Genomic DNA, 23045 nt, shown 5'->3' with positions numbered 1-23045 from the left:
CAGAGGAGGGGGGAATATTGGCGGGGCAGCACTATCAGTATGTATCAGCAAATCATAAGCATGCATGCATGTTGTGGAAAAAAAATCTGTTGACGAACATTTTTCGTCACAGTTTTTGTTGACGAAATTAACACAGACAGAGCTGAAGTGAAGGGTGTGGTCTAAGACCTTGAATAGGTTCGTTGCTGGGGTTGACAGCACTCCAGAGGTTGCTGCCTCTCTTGCGTTTCTCCAGGTTGTATCCCAGGATATGAGAGCCTCCTGTGTTGGAGGGGGCTGTCCAGGTCAGGGTGATGCACTCTGCAAAGGCACTAACCACTTTGGGAGCAGCAGGAGCCCCAGGAAATACTAACAGCAAAAAAAAAAATCCAAAACATATTAAATATTAATTTATCAAGATCAAAAAGTACCCTAATTATTTTATCACTTTTTCCAAGTTAAGAAATACATTTAATACAAATTTTCTCTTTGCTCCCAACAGATGAGCTCACCAAGGTAGCCAGCCATGATGTCATTACTCTCCAGGACCTCACTCATACCCTCCTGTGTGATGGCACTGATGCGGTAGGTATACTTCCTGCCAGGTTCCACATCTGTATCCCTGTAAACAGGGGTTCCTGGGATGTCCCCAATTTTCTTCCATGTGTTTCTGCCCACCTGCTGACGCTCCAGATTGTAATTTGTGATTGGTGACCCACCGTCATCTTTAGGAGGTCTCCATTTAATCTCGACCCCTGTAGCAGAACTCTCCACTGCTTCCACGGGGCCCTGGGGTGGGGTAGGTTTGTCTGGGCACAGCACAAAACTACATCATTTCTCAAAACACACTAAAATTTATGAAAGCCTTACCATGTACACCAGAGGCATTGCTACTGATTGTTCAATGCATTTATTCATTCATTCATGTAAAGCAGTGGACTGAATCTGGTCAATGAATCACTGTTTTAATTCTCTCAACATCTCAGCAACATCTTAACATCGATAATATGCTTTACTTCCCTCAAACAAATCTCATCACTCAACTTTGAGACTGAAAATATAGGAAAATGGTACTTAAAAAAAAATGTCGCACTTTATCCATTGCTCTTTATAATTCTATACAACATTTAAATCAGTATTTATCCCATTTCCTTTATATTAAAGTTGAGAGCTGTGTATGTCTACTTACCAAGCACACTGAGTTTAGAGACAGCCTCAGTGGTGCCAAAGTCATTTTTCAGTCTGATTTTGATTTCTCCTGTCTGTTTGCGCTGGCATTTGCTCAGGAGAAGTCGGCTATATGTTGCTGTCTTCTCAATCTTGACATTAGTGTCTTCCTGGAGCTCTTCTCCTTCTCTGTACCACTGAATTTTTATTGGTTCGTGGCCAGCAAATGGTAACTTGAATGTGGCATTTTGCCCAGCTTTCACAGTCACAGGCTCTGAGAACTTGGACAAGTCCTTGGAATCAATCCTGGGTGGATCTAGCATTGAGAAAATGAAAATTAACCTGTTATATGTGTTCTGAGTTTTATACTTGTGGGTCAGAAGAAATCAGTAAGCCTAAAGCATATAAAATGAAGATACCTTACATTAACAAAAAAGTAACCTTGGAGTCAAAGGTAAATATTGTGTTAGTCTTTTAAGGTAAATTTTAGTAGTATATTTCTCTACCTTGAACAGTTACTATTGCTTCTGTTTTACGACCATGAGCCTCAAAGCGATATTTCCCAGAATGCTCCTCTTGACAACTATTGATTATGAGTTTGTGGCATGCACCATCTTTTGCAATGGTGATTCCATCTTCATTTGTCAGCTGTAGGAGTAAAAATGATGGTGTAGCAGTATGTGACATCCATTCTTGTATCATGTCACAACATGACATTTTATGATTGTAGCAAATATAGCTGTACATTTTTATGTCTGAACAGTTTTCATAGGGTGAATTTTACATGAAATTTTAAAAGAGTAATTTGGTTCAAGGAGTAATTTGGTACTTAGTACTTGCATATTTTAATAGTAAACACTGCCGTATACAGACAGTGCTTACTCTGGTGGTGTACATAATTAAATTATACAGAAATGCCCTGAGAATATACATTGTTCTGTTTCATTATAATGCATATAATTAGTTATTACTTGCATTATGGCTGTCAGCTGCAATACAAAAATTGTACATTCAAAGTGCACTGGAGTCTTGTAACCCCATACTTAAGAACTCACACTTATAAGGTAGTATGAGACACCTTTAGTATGAGATAGTACCTGCTTTCCTTCTTTGAACCAAGTTCCATCGCCCTTCTCAGTGTTGAGTTTACAGCTGAGTTCAGTAGCCTGGCCAAATAAGGCATTGACATTTGAGAGACCGCTGACAAACTGAACTCCAGGATCTGCCAGAAACAAAATAGACTTAGGAGGGGTGCACTAGTGTTGTTATTGTTATCAGCCAAGAATCAAAAAATTAGTTTAAGGTTTGCTGTTTTTTTTTCTTTAATGACAATGTTCCAATTTTTTTGTCGACTCATTGTTTCAGGGAGCTTCTCTGTGCTACTATTCTCTCTTCCACCATCTTGTTGTTGTTGTTGTTGTTGTTGTTGTTGTTGTTGTTGTTGTTGTTGTTCTTCTTCTTCTTCTTCTTCTTCTTCTTCTTCTTCTTCTTCTTCTTCTTCTTCTTCTTCTTCTTCTTCTTTTTTTTCTTCTTCTTCTTCTTCTTCTTTTCACAAGTGGCATAAGTAAGTTGTCATCAAGACAGGGAAAAAGCCTACATAGTCTGCAGGCAGTAGGCCACATAATCAAATGCTCTATAAGGAATCATAAGAAAAAGATACCTGTCAGTAGATGACTTGTAAAACATCTTATTACGCCCACGAAAGTCGGCTCAAACGTGAGCATTTCATCTGTTTTCAGGCGTCAAATGTCTGTCAATGGACTGGTTTCATCGTTGTCCTTTTTTCAGCTTTTCCTCTGATGGAGATACACTGGTTTTGTTCAAGACATACTGGTTCCCTCATTGATTTTATGATGCTCTCTCTCTTCTGACACAGATTTGTTGTTTCTGATGGTGTCTTGGTTCGAATGAAGGCTTAGGGCTTCTGAGGGAGGTGCACTGGTTCTGATGGAGGTGCACCAACTCTTGAGGTGTTAGCTCATGTGCTGTAAGTTGTGCACTTTGGCACAGATGTCTATGTGTCATTTTTCATTTCTTTTAGGGGTACAGTGTGTATTTACTTCTTTGCATATCACAGTGGACTCTCTTACCCTACAGTGAGGTAACTTTGTTGCGAGAACACTCTTCCTCTTGATGGTTCAGTGGGTGATGATAGTGTTGTGTAGTTGGGAGCAGCAGATTCATCTCAAGGAGATGACAAGATATATCCTTAGTTGAAAGCTGAACTATTCAAACATGGCTGGAATAATTTCTTTCACTACCACCTAAATGTACAACACATGGACTATGTTGCGATCTGTGACAAGAGTACAAGCTTTCTCACAATTACCACTTGACATTGAATTACAGTGTTGTGAAATTAATGTTAGTATCAAAACAAAATTAGGAGAGGTCAATATTCAAAGCACATCATAATAAGAATGATAATAATGTGTGCGAGAGCATGTTACTAAGCAAATATTTAGTGTGATTTACTGCGACTCTGTATTTCACATACTATTTATTTTTAATATGTAGATTAGTTTACGTAAATCCCCTTTGGAGAGCAATTTTCTCATCAGTAGGGTGAATTTCTCTCTCTCTGCCTCTGGATGTGAGAAATTCCCTGGATTGATGCCTGCCATGCAGCAGATGCAGGTTGGCTAAAAGTCTTACCATGGCTGGTTTCTGATATAGCAGTATCCTGCCGAGAGTGACGGTTGGCAGGCTGTGATTGATCCTGAGGCTTCATTTGATCTCCACCTTTTGTTTGCTCCTGAGAATTTATTTGCTCTTCAGAGTTCACTTGAGATGTTTTGTTTAGATTGTTCAAGTCTGTGATATCTGTGGGTGTGCATTTAGTATTATACTGTCCTGTTGTATCAGTCAGTTTCAAGGTACCATCCAGTCACTTAAAGTAGTCTAATTTTGTTTTTCAAGATGAACAACTACACATAGACACTCTAAGAAATGATAGACAGTCACTTAAGACCACACAGTAACACACATAAAGGACCAAATGGACAAAAGGCACATTCACCTCTGCCTTTTTACAAACACATACGTTACAATATGAAAACATCAGATAAGACGATCACACATAAAGCACACATATACACACAATGACAACACAGAAACCATCACAGCAAGATTTCTAATTCAGAGGAAGCGATCATGACTGATCATCGTTCATTGATTAGAAAAACAGTTATTTATGAGGTTTGGCACAGTGTCTCTGGATCAAGATTACCCACTCTGGGTGACATTACCTGACTGGTTAAAGTAATTCTGAAATGGCACAGTGACATGCTAAATTCTCTATTGTATGGCAACATTGGAGCCCATGGTATTGTGGTATTAATGGTGAGTTATGTCTGATCAATATTCATTATTACAACTATGTTACAGTTGCATTTTGTACTTTGTTTTGCTGTGCGTATTTGTTATTATGTGGTAGTCAAAGCACACTGCCTTCTGTTGTCTTACCAATACGGCTGTCATCAATGTGTTGTCCTGTACCTCCTCTCCCATTCTTTTTTGCATCTCCATCCCTGCCTCCATCATTTAAGGCATTTGGATCAATGCCGTCACTTTTTGATTTGTCTGTCATAACCAGCATAAATACAGCATGCTATTGCACAAGGAAACTCAACACAAAAACATTAAACATAGATATGCACATACACACATGCATACACATATACGTACATACATACAAATATATGTACACACCAAAGCTTTATGTTTATGAAGAACATTTAAAGCATTTTCTGTAACAGCTCTGCAGAAGTGAAGCATTACAGAGCTAAGAAGTAAGGTTTAAACACTGATTCAGTGCTAATTCCAGTGGTGATGATGTGGATTCCCTGTGCTCTCTATAAATATTATTTGACCTGTGAAGATATTTAATGGGAATTTATCATCTACAGCAGTGGATTATGCAGTCAAATTCTAGACATTTAAATGAGTCCAATTTGTTCATTCAAAAATAAAAGTTCAACAAAGAAACACATAAGAATGACAGAGTAATGAACACACACTCACACTGACAAAGGACCAAAATGGACAAACTAAGTCCTTACAGTCATACACATTTACACAGAGACAACACAATATTTACATTTCAGCTAAGAGCTGAGGCATTTACACATAAAATATACAAACAAAAGCACATGATCAGCATAAAAACCATCACAGCAAGACAAGAAGCGATCATGACTGATCATTGTTCATTGATTAGAAAGATGGTTATTTACAGCGTTTTCCAAAGTGTTTTTGGATTATGATTTAGCTTCATTGGGTAGGATTAACTACTTGGTTAATGTAATTTTGAAATGGCACAGTGACATGCTAAATTCTCAGTTGTGTGGCAACATTATCTAGCACCCTTGCTAACGTTTGTTTGTTACGTCTGTTAAAAAATTTATCATGACAACTATGTTATTGTTGTCATGTGGTTCTTGTGTTTTGGTTGTCATTTGTTATTATGTGGTAGTCAAAGCACACTGCCTTCTGTTGTCTTACCAATATGGGCACCATCAATTTGTTGTCCTGTACCTCCTCTCCCATTCTTTTTTGCATCTCCATCCCTGCCTCCATCGTTTAAGGCATTTGCATCAATGCCATCACTTTTTGACTTTCCTGTCATAACCAGCACAAATACAGCATGCTATTGCACAAGGAAACTCAACACAAATACATTAAACATAGATATGCACATACACACATGCATACGCATATACGTACATACATACAAATATATGTACACACCACATCTTCATGTTTATGAAGAACATTTAAAGCATTTTCTGTAACAGCTCTGCAGAAGTGAAGCATTACAGAGCTAAGAAGTAAGGTTTAAACACTGATTCAGTGCTAATTCCAGTGGTGATGGTGTGGATTCCCTGTGCTCACTATAGATATTATTTGAACTGTGAAGATATTTAATGGGAATTTATCATCTACAGCAGTGGATTATGCAGTCAAATTCTAGACATTTAAATGAGTCCAATTTGTTCATTCAAGAAAAAAAGTTCAACAAAGAAACACGTAAGAATGACAGAGTAATGAACACACACTCACACTGACAAAGGACCAAAATGGACAAACTAAGTCCTTACAGTCATACACATTTACACAGAGACAACACAATATTTACATTTCAGCTAAGAGCTGAGACATTTACACATAAAACATACAAACAAAAGCACATGATCAGCATAAAAACCATCACAGCAAGACAAGAAGCGATCATGACTGATCATTGTTCATTGATTAGAAAGATGGTTATTTACAGCGTTTTCCACAGTGTTTTTGGATTATGATTTAGCTTCATTAGGTAAGATTAACTACTTGGTTAAAGTAATTTTGAAATGGCACAGTGACATGCTAAATTCTCAATTGTGTGGCAACACTAGCTAGCACCCTTGCTAACATTTGTGAGTCATGTCTGTTAAAAAATTTTATCATGACAACTATGTTATTGTTGTCACGTTGTTCTTGTGCTTTGTCATCTGTTACTATGTGGTAGTCAAAGCACACTGCCTTCTGTTGTCTTACCAATATGGGCACCATCAATGTGTTGTCCTGTACCTCCTCTCCCATTCTTTTTTGCATCTCCATCCCTGCCTCCATCGCTCAGGGCATTTGGATCAATGCCGTCACTTTTTGACTTTCCTGTCATAACCAGCACAAATACAGCATGCTATTGCACAAGGAAACTCAACACAAATACATTAAACATAGATATGTACGTACATACATACAAATATATGTACACACCACATCTTCATGTTTATGAAGAACATTTAAAGCATTTTCTGTAACAGCTCTGCAGAAGTGAAGCATTACAGAGCTAATAAGTAAGGTTTAAACACTGATTCAGTGCTAATTCCAGTGGTGATGGTGTGGATTCCCTGTGCTCACTATAGATATTATTTGAACTGTGAAGATATTTAATGGGAATTTATCATCTACAGCAGTGGATTATGCAGTCAAATTCTAGACATTTAAATGAGTCCAATTTGTTCATTCAAGAAAAAAAGTTCAACAAAGAAACACGTAAGAATGACAGAGTAATGAACACACACTCACACTGACAAAGGACCAAAATGGACAAACTAAGTCCTTACAGTCATACACATTTACACAGAGACAACACAATATTTACATTTCAGCTAAGAGCTGAGACATTTACACATAAAATATACAAACAAAAGCACATGATCAGCATAAAAACCATCACAGCAAGACAAGAAGCGATCATGACTGATCATTGTTCATTGATTAGAAAGATGGTTATTTACAGCGTTTTCCAAAGTGTTTTTGGATTATGATTTAGCTTCATTGGGTAGGATTAACTACTTGGTTAAAGTAATTTTGAAATGGCACAGTGACATGCTAAATTCTCAATTGTGTGGCAACACTAGCTAGCACCCTTGCTAACATTTGTGAGTCATGTCTGTTAAAAAATTTTATCATGACAACTATGTTATTGTTGTCACGTTGTTCTTGTGCTTTGTCATCTGTTACTATGTGGTAGTCAAAGCACACTGCCTTCTGTTGTCTTACCAATATGGGCACCATCAATGTGTTGTCCTGTACCTCCTCTCCCATTCTTTTTTGCTTCTCCATCCCTGCCTCCATCGCTCAGGGCATTTGGATCAATGCCGTCACTTTTTGACTTTCCTGTCATAACCAGCACAAATACAGCATGCTATTGCACAAGGAAACTCAACACAAATACATTAAACATAGATATGTACGTACATACATACAAATATATGTACACACCACATCTTCATGTTTATGAAGAACATTTAAAGCATTTTCTGCAACAGCTCTGCAGAAGTGAAGCATTACAGAGCTAATAAGTAAGGTTTAAACACTGATTCAGTGCTAATTCCAGTGGTGATGGTGTGGATTCCCTTTGCTCACTATAGATATTATTTGAACTGTGAAGATATTTAATGGGAATTTATCATCTACAGCAGTGGATTATGCAGTCAAATTCTAGACATTTAAATGAGTCCAATTTGTTCATTCAAGAAAAAAAGTTCAACAAAGAAACACGTAAGAATGACAGAGTAATGAACACACACTCACACTGACAAAGGACCAAAATGGACAAACTAAGTCCTTACAGTCATACACATTTACACAGAGACAACACAATATTTACATTTCAGCTAAGAGCTGAGACATTTACACATAAAATATACAAACAAAAGCACATGATCAGCATAAAAACCATCACAGCAAGACAAGAAGCGATCATGACTGATCATTGTTCATTGATTAGAAAGATGGTTATTTACAGCGTTTTCCAAAGTGTTTTTGGATTATGATTTAGCTTCATTGGGTAGGATTAACTACTTGGTTAAAGTAATTTTGAAATGGCACAGTGACATGCTAAATTCTCAATTGTGTGGCAACACTAGCTAGCACCCTTGCTAACATTTGTGAGTCATGTCTGTTAAAAAATTTTATCATGACAACTATGTTATTGTTGTCACGTGGTTCTTGTGCTTTGTCATCTGTTACTATGTGGTAGTCAAAGCACACTGCCTTCTGTTGTCTTACCAATATGGGCACCATCAATGTGTTGTCCTGTACCTCTCCCATTCTTTTTTGCATCTCCATCCCTGCCTCCATCGCTCAGGGCATTTGGATCAATGCCGTCACTTTTTGACTTTCCTGTCATAACCAGCACAAATACAGCATGCTATTGCACAAGGAAACTCAACACAAATACATTAAACATAGATATGTACGTACATACATACAAATATATGTACACACCACATCTTCATGTTTATGAAGAACATTTAAAGCATTTTCTGTAACAGCTCTGCAGAAGTGAAGCATTACAGAGTTAAGAAGTAAGGTTTAAACACTGATTCAGTGTTAATTCCAGTGGTGATGGTGTGGATTCCCTGTGCTCACTATAGATATTATTTGACCTGTGAAGATATTTAATGGGAATTTATCATCTACAGCAGTGGATTATGCAGTCAAATTCTAGACATTTAAATGAGTCCAATTTGTTCATTCAAAAATAAAAGTTCAACAAAGAAACATGTAAGAATGACAGAGTAATGAACACACACTCACACTGACAAAGGACCAAAATGGACAAACTAAGTCCTTACAGTCATACACATTTACACAGAGACAACACAATATTTACATTTCAGCTAAGAGCTGAGACATTTACACATAAAATATACAAATAAAAGCACATGATCAGCATAAAAACCATCACAGCAAGACAAGAAGCGATCATGACTGATCATTGTTCATTGATTAGAAAGATGGTTATTTACAGCGTTTTCCACAGTGTTTTTGGATTATGATTTAGCTTCATTGGGTAGGATTAACTACTTGGTTAAAGTAATTTTGAAATGGCACAGTGACATGCTAAATTCTCAATTGTGTGGCAACATTATCTAGCACCCTTGCTAACGTTTGTGAGTCATGTCTGTTAAAAAAAAATTATCATGACAACTATGTTATTGTTGTCACGTGGTTCTTGTGCTTTGTTTGTCATTTGTTACTATGTGGTAGTCAAAGCACACTGCCTTCTGTTGTCTTACCAATATGGGCACCATCAATTTGTTGTCCTGTACCTCCTCTCCCATTCTTTTTTGCATCTCCATCCCTGCCTCCATCGTTTAAGGCATTTGGATCAATGCCGTCACTTTTTGATTTTCCTATCATAACCAGCATAAATACAGCATGCAATTTCGCAGGGAATCTCAACATACAGACATATACGTAGACATACATACAGACTTACACACTTACATACACAGACAACAAAGTTTTATGTTGATCAAGAACATTTGAAGCGCTTCCTATAATTCAGTTAACTTCGCTTTATTGTCATTATACAATGAAGTCACTAGAAGTGAATTACGGAAAACGCTTGAATGTTCTCTTTTGCATTGGTAAAAGAAATTGCAGAGCCGTTATGCAATGTTTTATCAGGAATATATACTCTGAAATAGTGAATTATGCTGTCCTGTTGTGCCACTCAATTCCAATGGAAGTTGTAGTCATTTAAATTAGTCTGAGTTGTTTACTCAAGAATAAAAGCTCAACAAACACTGAAGAATGACAGAGAAAGAGTGATGAACACACACTCATACTGATGTAGGGACAAGATGGACAACCTAAGTCCTTACAATCACAAACATTTACACTCAGACAACAAATATTTAAACATCAGATAATGTCCATTAAAAATTCATTGTTACAACTATGTTACTGTAGCGGCATTTTCTTGTGCTTTGTCATCTGTTACTATGTGGTAGTCAAAGCACACTGCCTTCTGTTGTCTTACCAATATGAGCACCATCAATGTGTTGTCCTGTACCTCCTCTCCCATTCTTTTTTGCATCTCCATCCCTGCCTCCATCGCTCAGGGCATTTGGATCAATGCCGTCACTTTTTGACTTTCCTATCATAACCAGCACAAATGCAGCACGCTATTCCATGCTATTCAGTCATTTCCAATATAAATTTCAGTCAGTTAAAGTAGTCTAAGTCATTCATTTAAAAATATAAGGTTTACACAGAAGCCCTGAAGAATGACAGTCAAAGAATAGTGAACACACACTCACACAGACATAGCGACAAGATGGACAACCTGAGTCCTTACAATCATACACATTTTCAAACAGACAACACAATATTTAAATGTCAGCTAAGAGCTGAGACATTTACACATAAAGTATGCAAAAAATATGCACGTAATCAGAGCATGAAAAACAATCACAGCAAGACAATGTCTGATTCAAAGGAAGTGATCATGACTGATCATCGTTCATTGATAAGAAACACAGTTATTTATGAAGTTTGGCACAGTGTGTCCCGATTAAGATTACCCACTCTGGGTGGCACTATCTGACTGGTTAAAGTAATTCTGAAATGGCACAGTGACATGCTAAATTCTATATTTTATGGCAACATTAGAGAACACTGTACTTTTTGTGAGTTATGTCTGTTAATAATTCATTATTACAGCTATGTTACTTTAGCTGAAATTTCTTGTGCTTTTTCATCTGTTACTATGTGGTAATCAAAGCACACTGCCTTCTGTTGTCTTACCAATATGGGCACCATCAATGTGTTGTCCTGTACCTCCTCTCCCATTCTTTTTTGCATCTCCATCCCTGCCTCCATCGCTCAGGGCATTTGGATCAATGCCGTCACTTTTTGACTTTCCTGTCATAACCAGCACAAATACAACACGCTATTCCATGCTATTCAGTCATTTCCAATATAAATTTCAGTCAGTTAAAGTAGTCTAAGTCATTCATTTAAAAATATAAGGTTTACACAGAAGCCCTGAAGAATGACAGTCAAAGAGTAATTGTCAGACCTGCTCCCAGCCAATCCGCTGTTCAGCCACGCCCACGCTCTGAGTCTCCTGAGTTTTGACACACCTGCAGCAAATCCACCTAATCACCACTGGGGGATTTAAGGGCTGCAGTAGCAAGCACCTCCTTGTGAGGTATTGAGCTTGCTCTACTGAACGCTGTTGTACTTTTGCTGATTGTGTCTGATAGTCTGTTCCTGTGCTTGACCCTTTGCCTGCCTTTTGACCCTGCTCATTGTCATTCGTGTTTGGATTTGTTTGTACTTGTTCCTGTTAACTCTCCATTGGATTTTTGACCCTGGCTTGTGTTTCTTGACTACTCCTAAGGATTCTGATTTGGATTCGTTGAACGGTTGTATTAAAGTATCAGAGCTCTGCATTTGGGTCTTCTGTCACATTCATCACAGAATACCTCACCTCAAATGGATCCAGCAGAGCTTCGGGAGCTTCTGAGTCAACAAGAGAAGAGGTTAGAAGAGTTGGTGCAGCTGTTGCACTCTCCTGCACAGCGCCCAACTATACCAGAACCCTCGACGGCTTCTGCTCACCCTGAGTCAGCGCCCAGTTCAAGTAGAGGTCCAAGTTCTCCAGCAATCATCGCCATTCCCGAAAGATATGACGGCAATCCAGATAAGTGCAAGGGCTTCCTCATGCAATGTTCCATGTACATCAATCACAACCCCCATATGTTCTTGTCTGAATCGGATAAAATTCACTTTGCAATTTCATTACTAACTGGAAGGGCACTAGATTGGGCAACTGCACTATGGCACCAAAATAGCACTGTTTTAAATTCAGAAAATGACTTCCTAACATTGTTTAGGCAAGTGTTTGATCACCCTGCCTCAGGGCGTGATATAGGTAATCAACTATGTGAACTACGTCAGAGGAATCGTTCTGCGGCTGCCTATGCCCTCGAATTCAGAACCCTAGCAGCAGGGAGTGGATGGAGTGAACCAGCACTTCTCACCGTATATCGTCGGGGACTGAATGCTAATCTTCAGACAGAGCTCGCCTGCCGGGGAGATACATCAAGCCTTGATCAGTATATCCAAATGTCCATTTCCATTGATAACCTCTTGCGTGATCGCCAGGGATTACAGCCAACCCTTCCAGTAACTCACTCCCTACCTGCAGTTAACCCTGTGATACCACCACGGCCTTCTGTTTCCTCCACTAGCACTGAGCCTGAGCCAATGCAGCTGGGCCGAGCTCCACTGACCAATGAAGAACGCCAACGGCGATACCAATTCAGGTTATGCTATTACTGTGGGGAAGCTGGTCATCAAAGGAGAGAATGCCCAGTGCGCCCCCCTAGACGGGACTTCCTGCCTAACACCCGGGTAAGAGTATCCGCCCTCCTAAATGTTTCTGCCAAACAGTTTTCTGTACCTGTCCTGATTTCCTGTGGATCTAAATCATTATCCCTCACAGCGCTAGTGGACTCTGGTGCTGCAGGCAACTTTATCGACGAAGAACTGGCCCGAAAACTAAAGGTGTCATTACGGTCCATTAATCCACCCCTGTACATCAATTCACTGGATGGTCAACCTTTAGGGAAAGGAACAGTGACCCAGCAAACCTCCCCTCTACAGTTACAAGTCGGCGCACTGCATCATGAGCACTTGCAGTTGTTAGTTATCACATCCCCCAAAGATCCCCTGGTACTTGGTCATCCATGGCTGTGCTTACATGATCCGGTCATTTCTTGGAGTCAGGGAGAACTTCAGTCCTGGAGTTCGCATTGCCTTTCCTCCTGCCTAGCACTTCCGTGTCGTTCAACTTCAATCGAGAGTCCTAATACAGTCAAGCCGGAGAAGGTCCCCACCGAATACCAAGAGTTCTTGGATGTGTTCAGCAAGAGGGGGGCGGCCACTCTTCCTCCACACCGTTCATGGGACTGTGCCATTGACCTATTGCCTGGGTCATCACCACCACGAGGTAAAATTTATCCACTTTCCATTCCTGAATCAGAAGCTCTTGATCAGTACATTGATGAGGCTTTGAAACAGGGAATAATTCGCCCTTCTACATCCCCTGCAGCATCTAGTTTTTTCTTTGTAGAAAAGAAGGATGGAGGACTTCGTCCCTGCATTGACTACCGAGGCTTGAACAATCTTACGGTAAAGTTCCGTTACCCACTCCCATTGATCCCTGCAGCCCTAGAGCAAGTCCGAAAAGCCAATGTATTCACCAAATTAGACCTCAGAAGTGCATATAATCTCATCCGCATACGTGAAGGAGATGAATGGAAAACAGCCTTCATCACCACTAGAGGGCACTATGAGTACCTAGTAATGCCATATGGCCTAGCCAATGCTCCGGCAGTATTCCAGTCTTTCATGAATGAGATCTTCCATGATATGATTAACCAATTCTTGATAGTATATATTGATGACCTCCTTATCTACTCTTCCAGTCTCTCTCAACACATTCAGCATGTCCAGCAGGTGCTTCAACGGCTCCGAGAACATCACTTGTTTGCAAAAGCTGAGAAATGTGAGTTCCATCAAGTTACCATTCCGTTCCTAGGGTATGTGCTGGGTCCTGACGGAGTTCGAATGGATGACAGCAAGGTTTCGGCTGTTCGCAATTGGCCAGAACCAAGGACAGTAAAGGAGTTACAGAGGTTCATGGGCTTTGCAAACTTCTACCGACGCTTTATACGGAACTTTAGCTCAGAAGCTGCACCTCTCACAGCAATGATTCGAAAGGCGACAAAGACACTCCACTGGAATGATTCGACCCGTACTACTTTTCAGCATCTGAAGGAGTTATTCACCACTGCACCTGTACTGAAGCAACCTGACCCAGCTCTACCATTCGTAGTGGAAGTGGATGCATCTGAGGTAGGGGTGGGTGCAGTTTTATCACAACGCCATGGTACTCCTTCTAAGTTGTATCCCTGTGCTTTTTACTCCTACAAACTGTCTTCAGCAGAAAGAAACTACGATATAGGGAACAGGGAGTTACTGGCCATCAAACTAGCGCTGGAAGAATGGAGACATTGGCTAGAGGGAGCTATTCACCCATTCGTTGTGCTAACAGATCACAGGAACCTTGAATACATTCGAGAAGCAAGAAGACTTAACCCAAGACAAGCCAGGTGGGCCCTGTTTTTTACTCGTTTCAATTTCACTGTCACGTACCGTCCGGGTACAAAAAATATCAAGGCAGATGCTCTTTCCAGACAGTTTGAAGCTCCAAACAGGTCTTCAGTTCCAGACACCATCATACCATCGTCCTCAGTGGTGGCACCAGTCAGGTGGGAGATAATGGACGCCATACAAGATGCTATTCGCACAGACCCAGGACCACCAGATTCACCACCTGACAAGACCTATGTCCCAGCCACCATCCGTCCTCAACTCCTGCAGTGGGTACACACTTCTCTCAGCTCTGGTCACCCTGGAATAACACGAACAAAAGAACTGATCTCCCGGAGGTTCTGGTGGCCCTCACTTACCGATGACGTCAAAGACTTCGTTCTCTCCTGTCCAGTTTGTGCCCAGTCCAAAAGTTCACGCGCCTTACCCTCAGGTATGTTGGAACCTTTGCCCATTCCAGCTAGACCTTGGTCACACATAGCCATGGATTTCATTACCGACTTACCACCGTCAAGCAGTTATACCACCATTTTAGTCATTGTGGATCGTTTTTCCAAAATGTGTCGACTAATCCCACTGTCAGGCCTTCCTACGGCCATGGAGTTGGCTGAGTATGTATTCAATCAAGTCTTCAGGTTTTATGGGATTCCAGAGGACATCGTCTCAGACAGAGGACCCCAGTTCACCTCTCGGGTTTGGAAGGCCTTCTGCGAACGCCTAGGGGTCAGCGTCAGCCTATCCTCAGGTTACCACCCCCAATCTAATGGCCAGACAGAACGGCTTAACCAGGAGATTGGGCGTTTCCTGCGTCAATACTGCTCCAATAATCAAGCAGATTGGAGTCGGTATCTCTCATGGGCTGAATATGCCCAAAACTCCCTTGTTCATACCTCTCTAAGATTAACCCCTTTCCAGTGTGTTCTAGGCTACCAACCACCATTGTTTCCATGGGAAGCAGAATCCAGTGAGATTCCCGCCATTGACGAGTGGTTTCGTAGGAGTGGTCAGGTGTGGGAGACGGCTCATGTACAACTCCAGAGAGCAATCAGAAGTCAGAAAAGGTTTGCAGATCGCCACCGTCGCCCCACTCCCATCTTCCATCCTGGTCAACGGGTGTGGCTGTCAACACGGGACATTAAGCTCCGTCTCCCCTCAAAAAAGCTTAGTCCCAAGTACATAGGTCCTTTTAAGATTATTAAACGTATTAATCCTGTGACGTATCGTCTACAGCTACCCCCCAGATACCGAATCACTCCAACCTTTCATGTTTCTTTACTGAAGCCTGTTTTCTTCAGCCCCATGAATCCACCTGCAGGTTCTACCCATCCTCCCCCTCCTCTTGATGTTGGTGGCGAGCCAGCCTACTCAGTTCATGCACTCCTGGACTCCAGACGCCGTGGAGGACAGCTACAGTACCTAGTGGATTGGGAAGGATATGGCCCTGAGGAGCAGTCATGGGTCCCAGCGCGTGACATCCTTGACCCTTCGCTAATTGAGGACTTCCACCGCACCCACCCTGATCGGCCAGCTCCTCGGCCTCGTGGTCGCCCACCCAGAAGGCGGTCTGGGGCGTCAGGTGCCGCCTGTGGAGGGGGGGAAACTGTCAGACCTGCTCCCAGCCAATCCGCTGTTCAGCCACGCCCACGCTCTGAGTCTCCTGAGTTTTGACACACCTGCAGCAAATCCACCTAATCACCACTGGGGGATTTAAGGGCTGCAGTAGCAAGCACCTCCTTGTGAGGTATTGAGCTTGCTCTACTGAACGCTGTTGTACTTTTGCTGATTGTGTCTGATAGTCTGTTCCTGTGCTTGACCCTTTGCCTGCCTTTTGACCCTGCTCATTGTCATTCGTGTTTGGATTTGTTTGTACTTGTTCCTGTTAACTCTCCATTGGATTTTTGACCCTGGCTTGTGTTTCTTGACTACTCCTAAGGATTCTGATTTGGATTCGTTGAACGGTTGTATTAAAGTATCAGAGCTCTGCATTTGGGTCTTCTGTCACATTCATCACAGTAATGAACACACACTCATACGTCGGGACGAGATGGACAAACTAAGTCCTTACAATCATACACATTTACTCACAGACAACACAATATTTAAATATGAGATAAGAGCTGAGACATTTACACATAAAATATGCACAAAATATGCACATGACCAAAGCATTAAAAACAATCACAGCAAGACAATGTCTGATTCAAAGGAAGTGATCTTGACTGATCATCATTCATTGATAAGAAACACAGTTATTTATGAAGTTTGGCACAGTGTGTCCCGATTAAGATTACCCACTCTGGGTGGCACTATCTGACTGGTTAAAGTAATTCTGAAATGGCACAGTGACATGCTAAATTTTCTATTGTATGGCAACATTAGAGAACACTGTAATTTTTGTGAGTTATGTCTGTTAATAATTCATTATTACAACTATGTTACTGTAGCAGCATTTTCTTGTGCTTTGTCATCTGTTACTATGTGGTAGTCAAAGCACACTGCCTTCTGTTGTCTTACCAATATGGGCACCATCAATGTGTTGTCCTGTACCTCCTCTCCCATTCTTTTTTGCATCTCCATCCCTGCCTCCATCGTTCAGGGCATTTGGATCAATGCCGTCACTTTTTGATTTTCCTATCATAACCAGCATAAATACAGCACGCTATTCCATGCTATTCAGCCATTTCCAATATAAATTTCAGTCAGTTAAAGTAGTCTAAGTCATTCGTTTAGAAATATAAAGTTTACACAGTAGCCCTGAAGAATGACAAAGAATAGTGAACACACACTCACACAGACATAGGGACAAGATGGACAAACTAAGTCCTTACAATCATACACAGTTACACACAGACAGCAAAATATTGAAATATCGGCTAAGAGGCGAGACATTTATACATAAAGTATGCAAAAATTCTCATATGATCATACCATAAAAACCATCACAGCAAGACATGATCTAATTTAAAGGAAGTGATCATGACTGATCATTGTTCATTGATTAGAAAAACAGTTACTTACACAGTTTGCCACAGTGTTTTTAGATTCAAATTTAGTCTCGGTAAAACCTACATGATTGGTTAAACATGACATGCTAAATTCTCTATTGTATGGTCACATTGTAGCCTGTGGTGGGTTATGTTGGTTAAAAAATTCATTATGACAAGTATGTTGCTGTAGCTGTCTATTTCTTGTGCTTTGTCATTTGTTACTATGTGGTAGTCAAAGCACACTGCCTTCTGTTGTCTTACCAATATGGGCATCATCAATTTGTTGTCCTGTACCTCTCCCATTCTTTTTTGCATCTCCATCCCTGCCTCCATCGTTTAAGGCATTTGGATCAATGCCGTCACTTTTTGATTTTTCTATCATAACCATCATAAATACAGCATGCTATTTTACAGGAAATACATATACAACCATATACACACTTGTACATACACATACACACACAGGACATACATGCATAGACACATACATACGTACATACACACATACATACATACATACAAGATACATACATAGACAACAAAGCTTTATGTTTATCAAGAACATTTGATGCATTTCCTGAACAGAGCAGAAAATGTATTTACAAAATGGCAGATTTTGCAAATTTTGAGGAATATCTTGGAAAGAAACTATTTAAACCTACATCTGTAATAGACATTAGACATAGACATAAACGAACATTAATAAGCAGGTTTATTTTGGAATCACCTAACCATGTGAGAATTTTAGGATCTAATGTGATATAGAGGAGAGTTTGACAGCTCCACTCACCTGTACTGTCAGTCAGTCCATGTGCTTTTAGTTTTCCCGACTTGTTCTGATCATCAGCACCATCTGTTTTGGTATCCTCATTCACCTGTACCTTCAGTGTGCGACCAGAGTCACTATCATTCTTTCCTTTCCCTGAATCACCAGCTCCCAATCCAGCCAATATTGACCCAGTTTCATCTCCAGTTCTGGAATTCTTCCCTTTGTTTCCTTGGCTGCCATCGTCAATACCAGTTTTAAGACCCTTACCCTGGTCGCCTTGGTTTCCTTGTCCCTCACCATGTCTGGAACCTTTATCGTGGTCACCATGTTCATCATGGTCTCTAAGGTTACTATGGCCATCTCCATGTCCATCCCCATACTCAGTTCCAGTACGAGGAGGGACCACTCCCTGTCCTCCACCGCTCTTTTCTCCTATGGCTTGTAACTTCTCTGCTTCAGTCCTTCTTTTCTCTTCTTGGAGTTTGGTCTGCTGTTCCTGGGCCACCTTCTCCAGGTCTACAGATGAACCTCCGGCCTGGGTGCCTTTACGTGCTTTCTTTTTACCCTGGGCACTGGGATCATTGTCCGCTGAGAAACACAGACATACACATACATAAGAGTACAAAACCAGGTGTGCTCACCATCAGCTGTCAACTACCCAGTCACTTTACATTTTCATTCAAAGGTCAGTCAGTTGGTTGAAAAGAACTGAATCTTTAAGAGAAAATTAAGCCCCTAGGCACTGTCTTGTCATAATATAATTATGTAGACATTCAGATGTTTATTACAGGTCCACAAATCTGCATTGTAAAGAAGGACATATCTCCTGAAATGAAAAGAAAGATATTAAATACCTTCCACCACAAGCCAGGCACTACACGTCTTAATTCCTGCAACAGCAGTATAGATCCCCTTGTCTAACTGGAGGCAGTCTTTGATCAGCAACCTGTGAATGAGTTTGTCGTCTGAGACGGTGATGCGGTATTTGTCTCCATTCTCAAGGGGGACATTTTTAGCCAACCATCCGATCTTGGGAAGCGGCTGAGACAAAACACATTCAAACAGTGCATCCTCTCTCTCCATGGCTTTCACCTCCTGGATCTTCACAATAAAATCCACATTTGGAACTGCAGAATCACAGAATTGAGACAAGTTTTCTTAATGCCTTGAAGGCAAAATTAGACAAGAAAACTTTGTCTGAGGGGAGTTCAACAACAAGCATACATATCTCTGATCTTACTTTTGAATTCAGTTGAGAACACATTAACTTCCTCAACGTCCACCTGGTAGACTCCAGCATCTTCAGGCATAAGGTCTTTAATTGTGAACACCAGCTTCTTATCAACAGTTCGTAGACAGTGTTTCATTTCCATATCATCACTGTAAGGGATCATCACACCATCCTGGAGGGAGACAGTGTGGGTGTGTGAGAGATAGAGAGAGAGAGAGAGAGAGAGAGAGAGGGAGAGGAAGAGAGAGGAGGTTAAGTTTAAAATTCTTTGCTGACTAGCTGGCTACTGCTTTTTATCCTTTGAAGGAAAGAGGTTGCATTGCCTTATCTGATTAAAAAGAATAAGTAAATATACCATGGAGTGTTTCAGTTGATTTAGCTGGTTTGAGTGGTTTGAAGATCAGTGGATCAATCATATGGTGTTTAAAACCTAAAAACGCTATTGTTTTCTTGTGATTAGACATGAATAATTGAAATGATTTAGAACATTACAGAAGGTCACAAAAAATCTTTTGAATAAAAATGCCTCTTAAAATCCAGTTTAACATGCTGTTATAACACACCAGTTATGCATGGAATGCACAAAGTGTATGTGAAACCTTTGTGGTCAAGACCTCCAGTGTGTCCACCATATAGCCATAAGCCCCAATCTTTCTCACCCACCTTGTAAAGGAAGATCCGACAGGTGAGGTCTTTCAGTTCCAAATCAAACGCAAAGGAAGCAGTTCCATCTCCCTTTACCTCAATGTGCCTGAGGTTACGAATGTATTTAACATACTGGACATGGCAAAGGAGAGATGGATGAATGACAGTATGAGAGAAAGGGAGTTATATTAGCCACAAAGACAATGACAGTCAGGGATGTATGTCACTTGATGTATTCAGGCAGTGGTTTTATACTGGCACTCAGTTTTAGCTCTCAGATCTCTCTTGGTCTCACTCTTATGAGGACTTTATTACTACATTCAATTTGTAACTTTATTTTAACTTATAACATATAGCTATAGTGTCTATTCTGATCTTTTGTATAAAATATTAACCAATTTCAGAGTTAATATTTGTTTTAAGATTGTTATAGAGGTGTTTAAATTGCTGAACAGTTTGATGTGTGCTGTGTTTTAGTTGCACCAGACTTGATTGAAACGTTTAGGTTCTCATTTCCTCTCACTGAGAGACAGTTTGCATTTATACATTTTCACCGGCCTCATTATGTGTGTTGTTTCTACAGAATCTCTTCTTGGTCTAGTGGTATCGCTTGACCACAGGTCTAGTAAATGGGATAGATCTTCATAACTGTGCACAGGGCATCAGCTCAAATGTTCAACTAAATAAGAATAAATTAACACATCTGATCCCATACCTGAATATGTTAGAATCTGTTCTAAATCTAAATGAACTCTGAGTGGTTCAGAGTGATCTGAAGCTTATGAAAGTACAGTGACTTTCCAAAGTATTGTCACATGTTATGAAGACATGAAATATCTTTAAAATATTTCATGGGTTATACATGACAGGATGTAGCCTCATGTAAATTGGAAGTTCCTTGATGAATGTTCAATGACGTAATTAGATATGAATGTCAAACAATGTGGAAAAATGGACTGGGTAGAGTCTAACCTGCTGCTGCTCCTCCTCTCTCTCCTTCTTAATCTCAGTAAGTTTCTTCAGCATCCAGCGGAAATCGGTGACACCGTACTCAGAACAGATACGCTCATAATCCTTCTTATCCGCGCTCATTAGAATTTCCCAGAACCTCTCATCAACTTCCCCTTCTTTCTTCACTTCAGGTTTCTCCCTCCCAGCTCTGGAGGAGTTTGGAGAATTTAGTCAAGTGGAAAGGATGGTTAATTTAAGGAGATTAACATTTTGTTCTGAGTTTAACCTGTGGTGGTAAAATATGAATAACTCAATAAAGCAGAACTCTATTTTTGCTACAGTTTGGGTTTTTTCAGTGATTACATATAATAGTGAAAGATCATACAGGCATGTCCCTTATCACATTAAAATGATACCCTTTAAGAGTGAGTAACAGTCAATCTCATAATCTCTTTGAAAGTGCACAAACTGATATTTAGAGGAGTGCTTGTTCTCTAAAATTGTACCATTAATTATAACTTACTGGAGTGTTATATTTGCTATATAATTTGTGATATTTGTTTCTTAGTTTCAGTGCTAAAGTCTTCTCATGTCAGTTGCAACAGGATGGTCATACCTTTTCCTCAGCATCTTCCTGAACTCTGCAGGGTCAGTTGCGGCTAGAAAGCAAGCAAGAAAGAAAGGAAGAAAGAAAGAAAGAAAGAAAGGAAAAAAGTAATATTTACCTTTTAGACAGGAAAATGCTGCAGTATGGTTTTTACCTCTGTACACTTTTTTTCACACACACACACACAGGCACACACACACACATATATATATATGTGTGTGTGTGTGTGTGTGTGTGTGTGTGTGTATGTATATGTATATGTATATGTATATGTATATGTATATGTATATATATACACAGACCTGCTTCCTCATCCATGGCTTTTATCTTCCATGGCTTGAATCCAACTAGACAAACAGATAGAACAAGGTTATATCACTAGAATATTTAGGGTTAAAATGATTATTTTAATAAAAGCAGGAACATTTCTACTTAGAAAAGTTTATTTTTGCAGACTTACCTTCAATGATGTTTAAAGTGGCAGTACAAACAGCTTTACCATATTCATTATGGACATAGCACTTGTAGGTGTCAGCATCCTCAGGAGAAACTCTTGGGATCTAATACACATACATGTTTAATTGTATTGAAATATAAGATGATCTTCACAAATATGTGAATAACCGTGTGGAGAATGCATTCAAAGATAGCGATTGGGATTATTTATTCATTTTTTACCTCTAATATGTATTCTTTGGATGATTCATCATATCTACTCTGGTATCTTTGTTCGTCATTCATTTCTCCTTTTGCTCTTTTCCATATGACCTCTGGCCTTGGATTCCCACTCACTACAGCTTTGAAAGCAGCCGGTTTCCCTGCAAAAAGTTACAGTTTATGAGGTAATGTGTGTTAGTGTGTGTTTGATCTCTCACTGCCTGTATGGCGGTGAAATCTCACCCTCTTGAATTGTTATGGCAATGGGCTTTCTCAGGAAGTCTGGTGTGGCCATCCCCCTAGGTACATCCTCTACCCACTGGGTTATCATCACTCCAGGTACTTTAGATTTCTTCCTGATGCCAACTGATTTCAAACAGGAGAAACATTATTTTAAATGGGTTGAAGTCTGCACAAATATAAATGCTTACACACACACACACACACACACACACACACACACACACATACACAAACATATGTTCAAGAAAAAAAAAAAAAAAGAAAATATATATATATATGTTTGTCTGTCTATCTATCTATCTATCTATCTATCTATAAAACTTACATTAAACTTGGTATTTG

At 40.0% G+C, this 23045-nt stretch overlaps 1 protein-coding gene across 1 annotated transcript in view; it reads right to left on the bottom strand.

Moving 5' to 3' along the window:
- LOC115806969 (immunoglobulin-like and fibronectin type III domain-containing protein 1) overlaps positions 1-21271 on the bottom strand; it is a 36510-nt gene extending 15239 nt beyond the window's left edge. Inside the window, exons 1-8 of the mRNA XM_030767828.1 lie at positions 21218-21271; positions 20264-20377; positions 19610-19772; positions 19224-19496; positions 2244-2368; positions 1653-1794; positions 1169-1462; positions 169-348 (exon numbers count right to left, since the gene is read on the bottom strand). Of these exons, the coding sequence (XP_030623688.1) occupies positions 169-348; positions 1169-1462; positions 1653-1794; positions 2244-2368; positions 19224-19496; positions 19610-19772; positions 20264-20377; positions 21218-21271 (1345 nt within the window). The remainder of the gene's footprint in view (positions 1-168; positions 349-1168; positions 1463-1652; positions 1795-2243; positions 2369-19223; positions 19497-19609; positions 19773-20263; positions 20378-21217) is intronic.
- Positions 21272-23045: the final 1774 nt, after the last annotated feature.

Source organism: Chanos chanos, chromosome 3 (genome assembly GCF_902362185.1).
Source record: "Chanos chanos chromosome 3, fChaCha1.1, whole genome shotgun sequence".
Lineage (NCBI taxonomy): Eukaryota > Metazoa > Chordata > Actinopteri > Gonorynchiformes > Chanidae > Chanos > Chanos chanos.
The sequence above is the reverse complement of the archived record's forward strand: the minus strand, read 5'-3'. Positions and strand labels throughout refer to the sequence as shown.